At 40.4% G+C, this 18,088-nt stretch overlaps 2 protein-coding genes across 3 annotated transcripts in view; both read left to right on the top strand.

Annotated features, from left to right (window-relative positions):
- Window positions 1-5,511, top strand: part of LOC110984268 (E3 ubiquitin-protein ligase MIB2-like) — a 43,498-nt gene extending 37,987 nt beyond the window's left edge. Inside the window, exon 15 of the mRNA XM_022244281.2 lies at window positions 589-5,511. Within this exon, the coding sequence (XP_022099973.2) occupies window positions 589-637 (49 nt within the window). The 3' untranslated portion in view covers window positions 638-5,511. The remainder of the gene's footprint in view (window positions 1-588) is intronic.
- Window positions 5,512-8,131: 2,620 nt separating this feature from the next.
- Window positions 8,132-18,088, top strand: part of LOC110984278 (E3 ubiquitin-protein ligase MIB2-like) — a 44,474-nt gene continuing 34,517 nt past the window's right edge. The window contains exon 1 of one of the 2 annotated variants that reach the window (XM_087147229.1): window positions 8,132-8,600. In XM_087147229.1, the coding sequence (XP_087003355.1) occupies window positions 8,489-8,600 (112 nt within the window). In that variant the 5' untranslated portion in view covers window positions 8,132-8,488. The remainder of the gene's footprint in view (window positions 8,601-18,088) is intronic. The other variant, XM_087147230.1, reaches the window with a different exon arrangement.

The following is an 18,088-nucleotide window of genomic DNA, read 5'->3' as shown; positions in this document are numbered from 1 at the left end:
TTGTGTGAATTACACTGCATATACGTAACACGTGTATGTACAATACGTATATAAAATGGTGACTCAGGCCATGTCCGAAACCTAAAATTGCGGCAAACACTCGAACATGTCGCAACACGTTATCGCACATGGCGATCATATCCGAGTCCGGCCGCTTCATTCATTAAACCGGGTTCGGGTTAAACCATTCTTCACGGCGGTAAAATAGTCATCACGAACACAATAAGAATCAACGTACTTAATCGATCCTTCACATGTGTAGTAGCAGGTGCTTATCCAAGGTACAGTGTAATAATAGTTAAGTATACACTCCTATTATAATTTATACTATATTCCTTATGTTGTATAAAAATCCTTCCAACATATAAACACCCCTACTGTAAATGGTACGGACCACCTCCTCATTTTATGCAAATGAGGTGTTACGTGGGCAAAATCCAGTCTTCTGATTGGTCGAGAGGCCAGAAAACGGGGAAAAGGGACGTGGTTTTACCTATACAGACGGGTTGCACTACTCATTACAACATTTCATTGCTCCATGGAAAGCTAGCACTTCTCACAGCACTGATTTATGTTTTTTTGTTCCAGGGTTGAACGGGCAACGGCATCCAAAAATGACAACTGTAAAGTCAGCTAGATGCATTTGGTGACGATAGAATGATGACGTAATGTCAACTGAGAATACACATTGCAAATATTGCCAGATTCTAACATTACATGATGTTGACATTAACACGCATCAACAATTGATGAAAATCCTGTTTAATGAATCTAATAACCAATACAAGACACAATATCAGTGTGTGGATTGAAAACAAACCTTACTTTTTATAACTCAAATCCTAACCTTATGGGTCAAATGCATTTTAAGGCAGTGCAATTTTGATAAAAATTGAGGCAGTAGCATGTTCCCCCACTCAGCAGCATTGTTGTTTTTTAATCTACAATCTTTGTCTTAAAATATGGTTTAACTTCAGTACACTAATTTTTTTTGTAAGCTTTTCAAAAACTCTTACTTACAAACAACCATCCAAAAAGCTACATTACATCGTGAGTCCTCGTGTTTTTTAGAGAAAAAGAACTTGTGATACAAACCCAGTCCCTTCACAAAGTTGATCAAGTAAGGTGTACACTTCCCATATCCATTTATAGAAATGGCGTTTGGAAAGCATGAGTCTTTTCAGTTAAAAGATGGATAGAAAATATGTCATGTTTTGTATTTTTACCTGTATTGTATACTCAGAAGTTCAGATGTTTGAACGCAGGATGCTAGGCATTGCTACAATTGGCGCTCGATCTGCAATTTGATGTATTTTCCCTTAATCACAGAAAACCAATCCATGTTATTCTGTAAATTAATCTTTGCTTTCAAATCTATTCTCTGACTTTACAGAAAGTCTTCTGTTTAGAATTTGGTCTGCTTAAAATTATGGTCCTTATTATTCTATACGCGTCTTTAATGTAGTTGTGTAAATAGTTCGGGTCTTTGGAATTCTGTGAACAACAAGTATGTACCATTTAATAGTAAAGTGCAAATAACATCACAACTTTTGTTGAAATATCAGCTAAAAACAAGTTAGATATAAAGCCAAGTCAAGTTTGGGTTAAGGGCTGATCCGGGGGGCCAACAGGGCCATGCCCCAGAAAAAAATCCTTTTTTGTCTGTGAAGTTTTTGTCTGTGTTTCATCTCTTCTTCAAAAAGCCTGGAAATGTAACTTCACCCTCCAGAAAGGCCATAAAAAGTTACATGGAAAAAGTACATGCTTTATGGCGCCCAAAACTAGTTTGCACCTCCCCTCCTCCCCAAAAATGGTTATGGATTTCTCCCCTGTTATTGAATGAATTTTGCTACCGACAAAGATCCGGCACTTAGTAATAAATAGCTCATGGACAAACCGTTTCGGTTTTTGCTTGGGGCTACGAACAAATTTCATGAGAGCACTTTTACTGAGTTAGATCTTAGAAAATATAAATAGGCTTACTTATTTTCAAGATGTATTTTTACGTTGGGGAGATGTTAATTTATGTAACGGGTTTTGCCCTTACCCAACGTATATATTAATAAACACTGTATGCTCAGTGCTTGTCCGAGAGCTTGTGGTTCGAGTCCCACCCGAGTAAGCTTGTGACTTTTTCGCAAGCTCTCGGACAAGTACTGAACATACAGTGTTTATTAATATATACGTTGGGTAAGGGCAAAATCCGTTATATAAAGGCTTACTTATGATAAACCGTGTAGAATGTAAGTCCAAGTCATGGATTTGCGTAAATCAATGGAACAGAAGATGTTGCACAATGTAAGGGAAAAAATTGAAGATAGACTACGTCTCGTTTTTCCTTCTCCCATTTCTTCTTCTTTCTATTCGCTTTCCTTTTCATTTGTTGGTTTTGCTTGCAGACAGCAACAAAACAGCCCCGAAGCTCGATATCGCTGGTGCTGATTTCAGTGTGATCGGCGCAAGCGTTCTCATTCCTTGAATGGTATCGGGCCCCTCATTGTGGCTTAAAACGATTACAAGAATACAGCGAAAAGCTCCCTATTGTCACTACAAAACAATTCCCCTATAGTTTAGTTTAAGGCATTTTAGTGCTTGCCAAATCTGCACTTACACTGCCGCGAACAATTCCGTTTGTTATAATGAATGGCCATGCATGTGAAAACACAGCAGCCTCACGCGTAAACGAATAGCGGGCAGATCGTTCGAGTAATTAGCCATGACAAAACTGCGTGTTCACGATTATAATCATATTTCGCGGCAACGCCATGGTCAGTTTCGGCGAAACCAACTGACAAAATATGGCTGTCTATATATGACAAGAAAAAACTACTGATCATCGTCTAAGAGCACATTTCTTTACTCCAAATCATGATCACTTTTGTGGTGATAGGGTTTAATACCTCTAATATGACCTCATCAGGTGGAGTTGTTTGAATGCATGCAGTGATATGCCTTGAAGGGAAATTAGTCTGAAGCACCTGGCGATACAGAAGTTGTTTAAACAAAGCGGCGTAGGTCCAATTACTTACATTGATCGAACACGCTAAACTCGCACTTCTTAATTAACAATTTAAACGCATATTAATACGACAATAGAACGTAGCAAGCTAGCACAGGTACTGTACATTCCATAGTACGTGTCGGCATACGTACAGAATCTTTCATTTGTACACTGTACAGGTACTTTAGAGATGCACAGTCTGTACAAAGTCTGAAAGGGTAGCTACAATGGAATTGTACCTTTAATATACCTTCAAAATGCACATAACTATGTGTCTTAGTTAACCTCATTTTCAATGTGTGTTGCCGAAGGTATTTTACTGCCGTTTTGGATTTATGCTAATTTATTTCCATATTCATGAGCAAACTGTGATGTCATCCCCGAAAGAAAGCCTCGATGTCTCATTGGTTTGTTCTCCTTTGGTGTTTCATTGTTCTATAAATACATTCCAATAAGTAAGCAATTAATCAACCCTTTCTAAGAAAGGATTTCAGTGAGTACATTCTGGGTTCACTATTTTAACAGAAAAACCAATGCCCTGGACTATGTCTTCCGTGGATGACATCACAACAGCGCCTTCACGCACGGATGATGTTAATTATAAATATATTTCTAAATGCATTGCTCAACACAGCTAACCAAATAAAGGTGAAAATGGTTTCCACACATTGAAGGAGATTGTACAGTTGCAGAAACATTATGTCTTAGAAAAAAATCATTGCAGCTACACTTCTAAAGAATCTCAATTTTTAGAAAATTGCCAAAGAGGCCACTGTAGATCTCATCAATAATTTTCTATCATTATATTAATTCTGCAGTACTGCAAATTATAGTCTTAAGTTATTTTTACCTAACAGTTGTGTTGAAAGAAAGATGAGTGAAATACTGACAGAATTTGTTACCAATTTCGACAGCACCACGATTTCACAGGGTAGACGTATTGTGAATGCTTGGAAAAACAACATGTGCCTTGAAATTTGGATGGTCTGTTAATGAACCAAAGTTTGAAATCAAAAGTATTTGTGAAACTTACGTTTGAATAATGTAAAGCTTGCATGACTACTGAGTTTTAAACTTTTGGTGTATATGGGTATATTGCGCATGTCATTTGCCACAAAAAAGAAATTAAATTCACTGCTTCTAATCGTTGTGCTACTTTTATCCTGTTTGTAAGCCCACCCTCCAAAAAGCCAAGCATTTTTGCATGATAACAGGCTCAGCAAAATAACTTTTTTAAGGACTTGGCTGCCCCATGCTGAAGTAGGTAATTTTTTTAAAGTCGGGACGGTCGTATCACGGCTGGGTCTATAGTGTATCTATCTCTGCGTGTAAAGCGAAGACCTTGACCAAGCTCTAGAAAACACTAGACTGATCCCCGTCCTGTACGTAGTCTCCAGAAGTCTAACAGACGTCCTCCAAACGAAGGGACCGGTAGCGGGTCATGAAACCGATAGATCCTACCGGTTTTATGTAAACGATGAAACGATACCTGCTCAATGCATAAATCAAGCAGGACGTCATAGCATATTTTGCTTTTTCGTCTTAGTTACCGAAAATAGCTTCACCATAAATTGGTCATTTATCTAAAATTCAACATTTTAACCATTGATTTGAAATAAATTGCCGTAAACTGACTTATCAATGATAACAATCAAAAACTAAATTACTACACTGTGATCGACAGAGACTTAGCAAGGATGGTACTTGTGTTTTATTTGCGCTCCCACTGAAACGTAATTCATGTTAAAGCATTGCTATTGCCGGACAGAATGTTAAATATTCAGCATCCGAATTGACAGAGATAACTGCAGCTAGGTACCAGTCCCTATTATGATGGGGACGAGGACCAGTCCATACACAGAGAATAGATTTGGGTGTTCGCTGGGAAGGGGCCGTTCTAACATAATTTGGTCCAAGGGGTCAGCTGGTCGTATTACTGCCTGGTTGAATTGCCTGGGCAGGGAATACTCTGAACACACTGCCAATACCATGATTAGGGACCCTCAGGAAAAACATTTCTCAGCCTCACCATACATTGTCTTCACGTAAAATGACACACTAAACTGGTAATACGAAAATCAAACAATGTGATTTCGGAAGTGTTTCTTGACAAAGTTAAAAAAAAATAATAGGACATTTTAACTCAATAATTATTTTGGAAATTGGGCAGGAGAAGATTGCTCACTGACTCACTGTTGCCAGGTTTAGGATCACAGACCTTCGTCACCATGACCTCTTTTTGGCAAATTTTCCCGGACACAAAAATTAGAGTTTGTTTCGCAAATCCCAAAGGAATTCAGGTCGGAAGGTTTGATGTCATCCTACAGTTCGCCCTCTATTGTCTGGTATGTACGTTTAACGTATCACGTGATGTCATTAAAATTCGTCGACTCAGTGAAGCGCTACAGGGGTGCAAATAGGCCCCTTTTCTTATTTTTGAGTTTCAAATTTTTGTTGTTGTTGTTTCCTTTGTCAATTGAGTTTATGAATAAAAGTCGGTGGTGGATCCATTTTTAGTTTTTGTTCCTCATTTTTCCTTTCAGAAGATTAGATGGATTACTTGGATTGACATTGCGTTGCTCATCTTCATGAATAAAAGCAAAGGCGTGGTGGGATATGCGCCGGCCTGATCACCGCAAAAACTGGGTGTGGGAGGGGATGTGTATGGGGGTGGGGTTGTTCACTAATGGGGGGTGGTTACAGGGCGTGCAAATAAACAAATGACATGGCAGTAAATGATGGAGCAGCATTAGGTGTACCAGCCCCAGGAAGGTAAGGCTGTTTCTCTTCTCTTAAAAATTGTTCATCATTATGATTACAGATTTATGTTTGGAGGGGGATTTAGAAACAAGATGGATGTGGATTGTTAATATGGAATCATAGGATGTACAGAAGTATGGTGCACCAGTTAAAGCGGTCCCTTTTGATTATTTTAAGATATCTTCATTTATTTACAGATATCTCTAATTATTTCAAGATATCTTGAAAATATCTCGATACCTAAAGCCTTTGATTGAGGCTTTTGAGGTGTCTTTTCATTGATTTCAAGATATCTTGAACTGATTTCAAAGATATCTCCAAAAAGTTTTAAGACATCTCTAAGTTTATTTTAAGATATCTTGAAATGCATTAAGATATTTTCAAATCGATTTTCAAAATATTTTTGAAATCGTTTTCAAGATATTTTTAAATCCATTTGAAGATATCTCTGAATCAATTGGAGATATTTCCAAATGATAAACCAGTAGCTCATGACCGAAACGAAGTGCTCCCGAGGTCATTCGGGAATAACAAATACGAGTGCTCAAGATTTGCCCAATAAGAGCTGTCGTGCTTCAGGGCTCATCCTGCTTTGTTCCCGAATGACCTGGCACAGCGCTGAACGGGCTCTTTTGGAGATATCTTGAAAGCAATTTAGAGATATCTCGAAATTGATTTGAGATATGTGTGATTCGATCTGAAGATATCTTGAAATCCTTTTGTTAGATATCTTAAAAATCAATTCCAAGATATCAAGAAATGAATTTGAGATATCTTCAAATGGATTTCAAGATACCCCAAAAACGATTTACCGATATCTTAATATCCATTTCGAGCTGTCTTGAAATAATAAAAACAGACCGCTTTAACTCGGATAAATGTCACTTATGCGCGGCATAAAAAGGTACCACCTTAATTGAATAAATGTCACTTATGCTGGCCATACAGACCACAAGAGGATATGGATTTATATTTAGTGTTGGGCTAGTGCAGACTGTCAAAACAGACAATAAGCAAAGGGCACGTTTAGAAACTTCACTTGTAATTTATTATATACAAGAAGATTAAATATTGACAGGCCGACGAAGCTAATGCTATAAAAGGTAAAAATAACATTCTTTATTAAAATTCATTTCCCCGTTACTGATGTTTAAAGAAATATATTCAAATGAACTAGACATGACCTCTGGAAGATTTGAAGTTTGAAGCTGTTTAAATTGCTTTAAAATTCAAAGAATGTGTGACACGAGGACTCGCATTTTCAATAAATATATCCTGTGAGCACGTCTTGGCCACCGTTGATTTAAAAAAGCGCCATCTGCGTAGATTTAGGCACACAATTTTTACACACATGCACCTGTGGTCGAACTCGCCAAAAGCTGCGTACTCTTGGGTATTGTGATGAGTTGTAGAAATAAAATCACCTCTGAAAACTTTCAACTGCACTCTAGTTTTCTGTAAATCTTGTTTTAAAGCCTTATTAGGTGCGCAGAAATAGGAGGATCGAGGATACAGAAATGGTGTGTATGCACTTAGAGTTCCGCGCCGAAATTTGTATTTTTACATCATTGATTTAATTAAGCAGTTTTGTCAAGCCGCGGGCCGGTTGTATAGTAATGCACATGCGCCGGCCTTATTTGCATATTTTACGCGATAGGTCCATTGCTGGCATTGTTGTTGATCAAACAATACTCCCCTTTGACAGGTGGGCGTGCATTTACCTAAAAATAGCATGCGTATCTATGCAGCGGATGGATATATGTCTGTGCCAGCATAAATCGTCGTAATATACATCTATCTTGTGTTTCAAGTTCCGTTTGAGTTGTAAGCGATTTCAGGAAAATTTATGGTTTGACTCAAGGTATAGTTTGCTGTGGGAAGGGAAGGTAAGCAAAATGGGGGGTGACCATGACCCAAATTGCAACAGCGGTCCTGAACTAGTTTTCCATAACCGTCATGATGAACTAGATAGGCGTATTCACGGTCTTAGTCAATTGTTCATGCCTCGTCGTTATGCTATAAAGCAAAGTATTTTACATGCCTAACTTTAATTGGTTACTTGGAAAGTTCACCCATATAGGCCCATTCCCAAATAAACCACTAAATACTACTATCCCCTTTTACAGTGGGTAAACCAACCCTGCTTTGGTACGCACCTTCTTGAGCTTATCGACGGAGTCTAGGAAAAGCAGAGAAAATTTGATTTCATACACTCGTACTTTAACATGCTGTGCACGCAAAGGCCTATTCGGGAATTCCCACTTTGGCAGTGACCTTATCAATATGAAATAGCAATACCCGGAATGTTGTGGCAAAGTCCATTCTTGTCATAATAATGTTCCGTGGACGCTAACGTTGTGGTTCCGTGGTGCAATTTGTCGCTAGCAGTCGGGCATTCGTAAACGTACAAAGTCCTATTCAAATGAAATACGACGCTCGTGACAAGAGAGCTGTGTGAAACTGTAAAGCGCAACAACTTACAAACATGTGGAGAACGGCAGCAAGATCACTACTCTTGCTCACCCAGTAAAAAAAAAATTGTAACAGACTTGGCAGCGGGAACAAGTAGACGCTCCAGAAATCAGATATTCATTCGCCGTAGTGCAGCACCAACATTTGCTTCCTCGGAAAAGGGGAGTAGAATTGGCAAAAAAGAACCACGAACTGTAAGCTGCACGGATCAAGATATTATAGGTAGTTGTTACCTCGGTTCTGTTATTAAAAGCGATGTTCATTGGTGCAAGGGTTGTACGAGGGCCGGACTGGGAATGGGGCAACCAGGACGGCGGATCTGGCTGCGTGGGTACGGTGATTCCAGCACAATTTGGCAGTACTGCCAGTAAGTATGACAGCCTTTATTAAATTTTCTTTTGAATTCACAGGGAATCATTGTACTAAAGCAGAATTAAAGTGAATATGGACATTTCCAATGATGTAAGTACTAGTAGGAAACTGACAGTTCTGGACCACACCCCCTTTTCCACCGTTTTCACCAAAAACCCCTGGGTAGTACAACGACTCAAAAAATCGGGGGAATCCCCTAAAAATCTCAACTTCCAAAATCCCTTGGATACCTACCCGACCCAAAATAAGCCCCCCAAAACACCGGGTAAAATATACACCTTCTGAGCAAAAATCCCCTCTTTCACCCACCACTCGCGCCGGGGATTCCCACTCACCTTTTGACCCCGGCGCATTTTTCCTGTAAACAACTCGTGACGTGCGCCGACCTGCACAAACAATTATTCTCAAACAAAAACGGGACTTTCCGTCGTCTCTCGTTCCTTAAATAAATGGACTATTAATAAAATGACTGACGCGGAACTTTGTCACTTGCTGAATCTAAAGGAAGTACACATAGCGGGATCTAAACCAAAAACCAAAAGTCCCATTTGTAATCACCAAATACTTGAAATGGACGAAAAATACGCCTGTAAACATTGCGGTCTAATTATCGGTTGGGTTTCCTCGTACACCCCTGTAGACATGGGAGATCGTTACTTTAATCATCACGTTTGGAGAAAACCGCCACCACCAAAATCGAGAAAAACGTTGCAGAAGTATAATCTGTCTTTTAAAAACGGCGAAGAGGGTGAAATAGAATACAAGTTAAACCGAGTTCTAAACGGTAAGATCTCTCGAGTAAAACCGTTGAAGGCTTTAATCGCGGTATGTTATCAAGACGTCACTGGGGAAACCGAATCTAAAGTGAAAGACCTTTTTCAAGTCTCGGATAAGCACTGGAAAAACGCTCTCGAAAAGTTGTTAAAAGCGGGTGTATAATAAAATGGAGACTCACACGTTTTACTTAACCGAGAGCGAGCAGACGCTTAGATTGAAAAACGAGATCAACAACACCAAAGGCGACAAAGTCGTCCGAGTAAAGAATATTCAGTTTGAAGCCGGATATTTTAACGTAACAAACGCGACTGAAATTGAGTGGGATACAAACTTGGACGGTAGGCCCGCGGGGTACTCGGCGAACAACCGCCTGGAATACCCTCAGTGGAAAGAACGGACGTATCTCCCGATTCAGAATTAGTACAAACAGCTAAATACCGATAGATCCAAGCGAATAAAAGAGGCAATTTAGCGGAAGAAATCGGAATCGTTGCTGAAGAAATTGAGCAGCTAAACCAAGAAATCGCAACTTTAGAAGATCAGTTAAACCAGAGACAACCGTCAGAAACGCGAGCTCTTTTAGCTTATGATCTCAACGATAAAAAAGTCAAATCAGCTTCACTGCTCGAGGGACAAAGACGAGCTTTGGATGAAATTTACGAAGGGAATCCCCCGACTCGACCGACAACCAACTCCCCCAGGAGACCCAGAAGAGAATTAACTAAAAGACTTTATTTGACGGGGCTAACTGAACCTATATACGACAAACTTCATTCTCGAAGCTCATCTGAACAATTACCCGAGGGTCAAAGAGGAAGCATCGTGGTATCCCCCGGTTATTACGGCATGGACTGGTTTCACTTTTTGTTAAACTCGAATCCAGACGTTTCTTTTAAGGTTCACTCGGAATCTAAAAGGGTGACTTTGGCCATTACGGATCCAAATCTCAAGTTGCGACTAAATAAAGAAGTGTCTAAGCTATTGAACTTACCCAAAATAAAACTTTTACCCAATGTCATTTATGAAGGCAAGTACGATTTAAACCCCTTGAAACTGGCGTTTATTCATTGCGAACAATTAAATACATTTGACAACTTTTATAACGGGCAGTCTTTAGACTTGCTAGACGTGATAGCTACCGAGCCTAGCACCTCAACACCCGCGACGTGTAAAACGCCTAAAAAGTTAATACACAGAAACATCAGTGAATTGACTTTTTCTGTTAAAAACGACATAGGTGAGCTCTTGAATAATTTTGGCAAAACTTTAATCGAGTTAGACATTTTTTAAAACGCGTATAAAATAAAATGGAGACTCACACTTTTTACTTGACCGAAAACACGCAGACCTTTAAATTGAAACACGAGATCGATAATACAAAAGGTGCCAAGGTAATTCGGGTGAAGAATATACAGTTTGAGGCTGAGTATTTTAACGTAACAAAATCTGCCGAGATCGAGTGGGATACGCGCTTAGACGCTGGGGCTGGTAGTTATAGCCCTACAATTGCACGAAGTCGAGAAAGAACCATTAGATTACTTTTAGACGCAGATGAAGACGGCCATTTTGACTCGACGCTTAGAGCGGAAAATGGAAGAATTAGCAGTATGTACACCATTATGAGGAGATACAGAGAAGAAATTAGGAGAGGAGGAAACTATTATTTCGACCGATTTAATCGCAAAAAATTGGCCGAATGGGAGCAAATAATACAAGCTGGACGTGAAATTAGAAGAATTGTTGCCCCTTTGTTGAGAAATAACATTATGCCACCGTTCCCCGAGCCAAATCCTCCCTTTCTAGAACTTCCTGAACCCATTCCACCACCACCCTAACCGACTCCCCCAGAAGCGACTCCCCTAGACCCGACCCCCCCAGACCCGACTCCCCTAGACCCCCCTCCCCTAGAACCTCCTCCCCCAGAACCTACTTCACCCGACCCTACTCCCCCAGAACCTACTTCACCCGAACCTACTCCCCCAGAACCTACTTCACCCGAACCTACTCCCCCAGAACCTACTTCACCCGAACCTACTCCCCCAGAACCTACTTCACCCGAACCTACTCCCCCAGAACCTACTTCACCCGAACCTACTCCCCCAGAACCTACTTCACCCGAACCTACTCCCCCAGAACCTACTTCACCCGAACGGGACCAAAACCAATTACTAAAAGGCGTTACAAAAATACTTCGTCTCACGGGATATAGGCAATCCATTCTTGATCGGCTTAGCGGTCAAGATTCTCGAGCAATATCCGAGGGTAAAAAAGGAACCATTGAAATACCACCCGGGTTTTATAATGTGGATTGGTTTGACTTTTTGTTTAATGCCATTCCGGGTGTGAGTTTTAAAGTTCACGAAAAGTCAAAGAGGGTCACTTTGGCCATTACGGATCCAAATCTCAAATTGCAGCTGAATAAGCAACTGGCTAATTTATTAGATCTGCTAAAGGTTAATCTTTTACCCAACGTTATTTACGAAGGCAAGTGCGATTTAAATTCCTTGAAACTCGCGTTTATTCATTGCGAACAATTAAATACCGGTATTAACTTTTATAACTAAAAAATCTTCGGACATGTTGAGCCTTTTAGATGCCGATCATATAGCGGTTAATCGACAGGAACATAGACGAGTTGACCTTTTCTTTAAAAAACAAGCGAGGAGAGTTAGTAGACAACAAAGGCGATGGAATTTTAATCGAGTTAGACATTTTTTAAACCGCGTATATAATAAAAGATGACGACCAACATTTACCCGGATTTGGCCTTAAACTCGGCTGAACAAGCAGAAACAAAGGTTTACAGACTCAGAAAGATCGAAGAAATTAAATCTCAAATTCAAAGAGAACGCGACGCGAGGGAAGCTAGCTACAAAAAGATCAAACGGATCCTAACTGCACTCGGATACGTGGAGTACGGCGTGGAAGCCCTGGGCGCGACCTCGGCAGCCGTCGGGATTCCCGCTATTTTAGGCGTCGTTATCGGACCCGTCGGACTCGTGATGGAAGGCATCGCTATCGGTGCGTTCGGTGCTTACACGATTCTAAAGTACGCCTCTCGTAGACTCAACCACAAAACTAAAAAGCACGACAAAATTCGAATTTTGGCGGATGCTAAATTAAATACAATCGAGGAATATGTATCTCACGCGATTGAAGACGGTGATATATCCCAGGAAGAATTTGTACTTATTTTATCCGAGCTGAAAAAGGTTAACGAAATGAAAGAAAAAATTAGGTCCAACACGAGCACTAAATTGGAAGAAACTAAAGAAACAAGCAAAGAAGAATTTGAACGCCGAGTCAATGAAAGAGCAGAAGAGTTGGCAGCGGTTTTAAAAAAAGAAATCTTAGAAACGCAAAAAGGTCTTATGAAAAAACTTGGCGAATAAGTTTTACAAAGTCGGTTAAATATCAATATCTCCCACCTCCTTACCGAGAAGCGAGCGTTTCCCCGACGGCACCTCCTTTAAAAATCTAAATAATAAATGGGAGCCAACTTTAGTAGCCTAACAATTTTAGTCAACGAAGAAAATTCTTTTACAGCCGAGTTTCCAAATTTAACGCACGCCTATAAATTACCGAAAGTAACCCAAAAAACCAAAAATCAATTTAATTTCGCGGTCTATTGCGCGACGACTGCCTGAGGAGTGGGTTTTGATCTGCTGTCCGACCCCAATCCTTACGTGTCGGCTTTGTTTAAGTTTCACGTATATTACACCGTACGAAAAATATTTCACGACTGCGTGATGCCCATTCCGAGCGACGACATATTTGACCCGTTACACAATAATTACGATCATCGGAAGTTTATAGACACGTGCCTTTTATACGGAGTAGACCAAAACAAGTCATTTAAACAATCGCGTGATAAATTATCAAATGGACTTGGCACCGCTTATTATTACGAAAATGGTTACGTACCTGTTCCGGGTAAAAACTACGATGCGCACGATTTACAGGTGACCTACGGCAAATACGCGGGATCTACTACATGGGTTTCGGCTGGGCTAAGCCGCCCAAAGGTTCCGGTCACGCGAGTACGTACACGGTCACCTGGATTTCACAGTCGAACGCGGTCACTTTGGCCTGGTGGGACTTTGTTCCTAAACAGAGTAAACTTACACCCGTGGGAATCACCAAGGTAAACGAATCACTTCGAGCTTACGTCTACGCGTTATTAGGATCCCAGGCACAGACCAAGATGAGCGTTTTGGCCACCGGCACCGGCTTAGACGCACAACGGCAATTTATTACGACCGTGGAGTCTTTAATTAATTCGGATCCCGATCTCGAACAGTCGATCGACCGATTTCAAGATTCGCTGCAATACGCAAAAACGCCTTTAAATTTCGTAGTCGCCCCGGGTTTGTATCTGGTACCCTCGGATATGGACCTACGCATCGGTACGTTTGAGGGTTACAATAATAATTTACAAATCGCGACTGAAGACATGACGACTGGTTACGTACCAAGTTTAAATTTGGAGCATGTTCCAAAGCAACCAGAACCAGTTTTAAAGCAACCAAAACCAATTCCAAAGCAACCAGAACGAACGCCAAAGCCTTTAGATATACACAACGAAGAAAAACTGTCTTTAACCGTCGGAGCCATTGCCGTTGGTGTCCTCGGTTTTACGTTGTTTAAAGTTTTGACTTGAACAGTTTGATTAAGGCGTTAAAAAACCTCACCCCAAATTTGAGGTGAGGTTTAAATTTTTTTTCCTTAATTTACATCCTTTGCAAGTACGTCAAAATCAAAACACCCACGGCAACAAACAAGGTCCATACGTGCTCCGCTATCCTCCGACCGCTTTACTCGCCACGTTAAAAATCCAACTCAAAACGCTACCGATGATCCCGGGCAAAGCGCCTAAAGCTTTTAACCCGAGTTTCTTCAACACGTTTACCAGGTTCCACAGTTGCCGTTTGATCCAATCGGTAACGCCAGGTTTTGGTGTTGGTTTAGGAGTTGGTGCCGGTTCGGGTTCTTGTGCAGGACTTGGCTCGCCAACAGCTCTGACGCTGGCCACGATACTACTAACGATGGTGCTCACGGCCAATCCAAAAGCCGTTAAAATGCTGACGATCGTCACACCTTGCTCTCGAAAAAGCGTTCTAATTCTCTCGCGTAACGTCAGATCCGAATCCATTACAGCAGTGTTTCTGTTTATAATTTCCAATCTCCCGGCTCTCTCGATTTGTAGGTCGTTTAATTGCCCCCGGAGTTCTGCCCTTTCGGCATCCGTCGCCGCTTCTTCTAATTCGTTTTTGACCTGTTGGATTTTATCGTCTAACTCGTCTAATTTACCTTGATTTAAAATTAATTCACCTTTGACGGTTTGTAGCGATTTGTCTAATGCGGCTAATTCGCGGTAATTCAATCCTTCTGTTTGAACGTCTACGTCACGTGTGAGCTCTTCTAGGATGTCGCTGACTTGGTCGGCTTTTTCGGGGAGCTCTTCCATTTCGATTTGTTCCGGTTGAATCGTTTTTAACTTTGATTCGACTTGTCGCAGTGTTCTTCCGTAATTTTCAAATCCTAATTCATACCTGATAAATCGTTGAGCCGAGGCATTTTTACCAAGACCATTATAGCTGGCAGCTTTGGCATTTTTTTGCTATCGTGTCAAGGCCAACAACTCTGTCTGGATTTCTCTTGTCGGTTAACAATACGTCGCCATATCCGTTTTGGGCTTTGTAAAATAACCCTTGGCCTTTGCAAAAATCAAAATTTTCATAGTGAATTACCGACGGCACGTCTCTTCTATTGACGAGTTTAAAATATCTGTAAAAATCGTCCACGGTCGGATTGGTTATGAACATCGATTTTGCTTGTTCTAAAGGATCACCCTCGGGTAATTTTCTGTGCGTTGGCGTCAATTTTGGATCGATCACCATCGTACCCACTTTTGTCTCGGTTAATGAAGTCGAGATGTCATCGTCATCCCACGTGAGCTCTTCTTGTTCATCTTCTTGTTCTTCTTCTTCTGGGACTTCGTTTAAGTTTAGATCGTCTAGTTCAAATCCTCCTTCAGCCATTTCACTTTAAAATAAAACGATTTAAAAAAGTCGACGTAAAGGTCGACTTAAGCGGTCGGCAGGCTCGCGGGCAATATGCCTTGTGACACCAACCAACCCTGGGTAAACAGGGCACCGCTTGATATCGCGGTCAATTTCAACGCGTCTTCGGCGGATAATTTATTTAGATCTGGCGGTTTAATTTTAAAAAGCCTACTCGACAGCATGGCATATCCGATAGAAAAATTCCCGAGACGACGGCACCGTGGTAAACCGTATTTGCGATTCCGTTTACGTCGATTGATTTAGCGTTACTCATCTTGTTAATATAAGGAGTTTTAAATTAAGTTTATTCCATGTCCAGGATTTCGGGACGGTCGCTTCGCTCGGTCGGCTTTTGAACGGTCGGTTCGACTCTTTTAACCGTCGACTTTTTTTTCCAAATTAAATACACCGCGAGCGCAGCAATCGCCAATCCACCCAGGATTAAATTTTTGTTCTCTAGTGCCGTTTGGTAAATTTTATTTTCTGATATCGGTGTTTCGTTCGCTTCGCCTAATTTCATCTTGGCGAGCTGTTGTTTCATCTTCTTGTTAAGCTCGGCTAATTTTTTACCTTGTTCTACTCGCCTTGGAGTTTTGAGTTTAGTTACCGTCTGAATTTGGTTGTTCGCTGGTGTTGGGTTCGCTTCGTTGTTGCTCGTTTCCGTTGACATCTTCTTTTATAATAAGAGAACTTTTGTTGAATTCTAGATGTTTTGTTGTAATCAACGCTGCTGTAAGTGGGGACAGGTAAACCCCGTATTTATAACAGATCTCTGTGAGTAGGTGCCCCATCATTTGACTGATAATTGGGTCGTCGTTTAAGTCTTTAGTTAGCGCTTCTTCTGATTTTAAGTTGACGTTGAATCCCAGGAGATCGATCGGAGTAGCTATTCCTTAAAATCGCGTGACCGAGGGTTTTTTACGATCTCTTTGCCAAATTTAACTTCGTACAAATTGAAAAGCTTTTCTTGGACTTTGGGTGATAAAGTTTCAATTTCTTTGACCGAGTATTCCTTGCCGAGATATTTTTTAGATTCGCCAGATGCAACGATTGAACGCAGGCGATCTTTTACGTTTGAGGTTGATTCTGTTTTTGATTCGCTTTTTGAATCGACCAGTATTGATTTGATGTCGTCCATTTTATAATATACGTTTTAAATTTGTTGACCGTTTGCTTAAAGCACAGATATTCGTAGGTGTAGTAGATCAGGTTAGCTGCTATAACTAACTGGGCAACTAGCTGAACGTATTCTAGCAGAGTTATCATTTGTTATAACTAAAATAAAAAAAGTTATAACCAGGCTGATGCAGCCCAGTTATAAGAAAGTTCTAACTAAGTTTTAACAAAAACCAATTAACTTTCAACAAAGAGGTTTTAACTTTTTTAACACACTCGAAACTCTATTTTGCCAATTACACATCCAACAACATAGCACAACGTTTCCCTTGACGTATCAGATGTTACCGTCCAATCGGCTCAAAACACAAAACCCGGGGTGATCTTTGCTCAAAAATTGGAGCTTGGTACCGCAGTAAAAACACTTTTCGTTTTCTTGAATCAGGTCGCGGCAAAAGTTTTGATCAATAAATCGTTTTTTGTCAAAGCGACCACAATTTATATCTTCCGACAAACAATCAATTGTACAAAAGTCTAACCACTTTTGAACCGAGCCAAACGACTTGTTGCAAGATATGCAATGACACTGTCCTTTTTCCTTTTTACAAATTCGCAATGCCAAACACGTGGCATTAAGAAATTCAGACGCCATTGCTTCCCTTAGTAATACATTCATCACAAGTCGCGTTTATTTTACCCGTTTTTTGGGTCTTAAAATGTTCTAGGTCAAAAGGTGTCTGCACTTGGCGCAATTTTTGGGGTTTTTTTTGGTTGGTTCAATCTTTTGTTCGCTGCGCTCATTTTCCATTTTCTTTTCAACGGTGGTGTCTGTATTTTTTCTCATTTTTTCTCAATAATAGAGCAAGATGATTTTTTTTTACCCCACAAGGTAATTCACCGGCGGTTCTGTGTTTAAAACGAGTTTTGTAAATCGAACGTCGCGAAGGTACCTTTTGATCTCTTCTCGTTTATCATCTGGCACCACGTCGATTTCGTCGAGACACTGACCAAAACTATTTCGATCTTTACAATGAAAAATAGCGGTCCAAGCGATGTTTTCGCGGAAATCTTTTAAAACCGAGTTGTACTTTTGGGTAAGTAGCCAACAGCTGTGGAGGTAATGTCGACCGCTAAAAGCCATCTTGCTCAAAGCGTAAGTGCTATTATTTTTAGACTTCTTTCGATATTTAATAAACTGATCGGCAGCACAATCATCGACGATAAACAAAGTGTAAACCCTGTCAAACGCTTCGTTTAGTTCTAGTCTCTCTCGATCTAGGTCACAGGTAAACGTTTTCGTCGGTGTATATCCACAACCGTTCTAAATACGTTTTGTTTTTAAATAAAGTCGGACAGATGATGACGATGGCTTCAAACGCAAATTTATATTCATTTTCTAAAAGATTTAAAATCCATTTGGTCTTGCCATTCCAAGTTTTGCCTACGATCAAAGTGCAATGCGGATTCTTGTACATCTGACTCATTTTAATAAACTAAACTCTTAAAATTCCTGTCTTCCACCGTC

The sequence above is a fragment of the Acanthaster planci genome, linkage group LG16 (genome assembly GCF_054643075.1).
Source record: "Acanthaster planci isolate LZ-2023a linkage group LG16, COTS_SCS, whole genome shotgun sequence".
Lineage (NCBI taxonomy): Eukaryota > Metazoa > Echinodermata > Asteroidea > Valvatida > Acanthasteridae > Acanthaster > Acanthaster planci.
The sequence above is the reverse complement of the archived record's forward strand: the minus strand, read 5'-3'. Positions and strand labels throughout refer to the sequence as shown.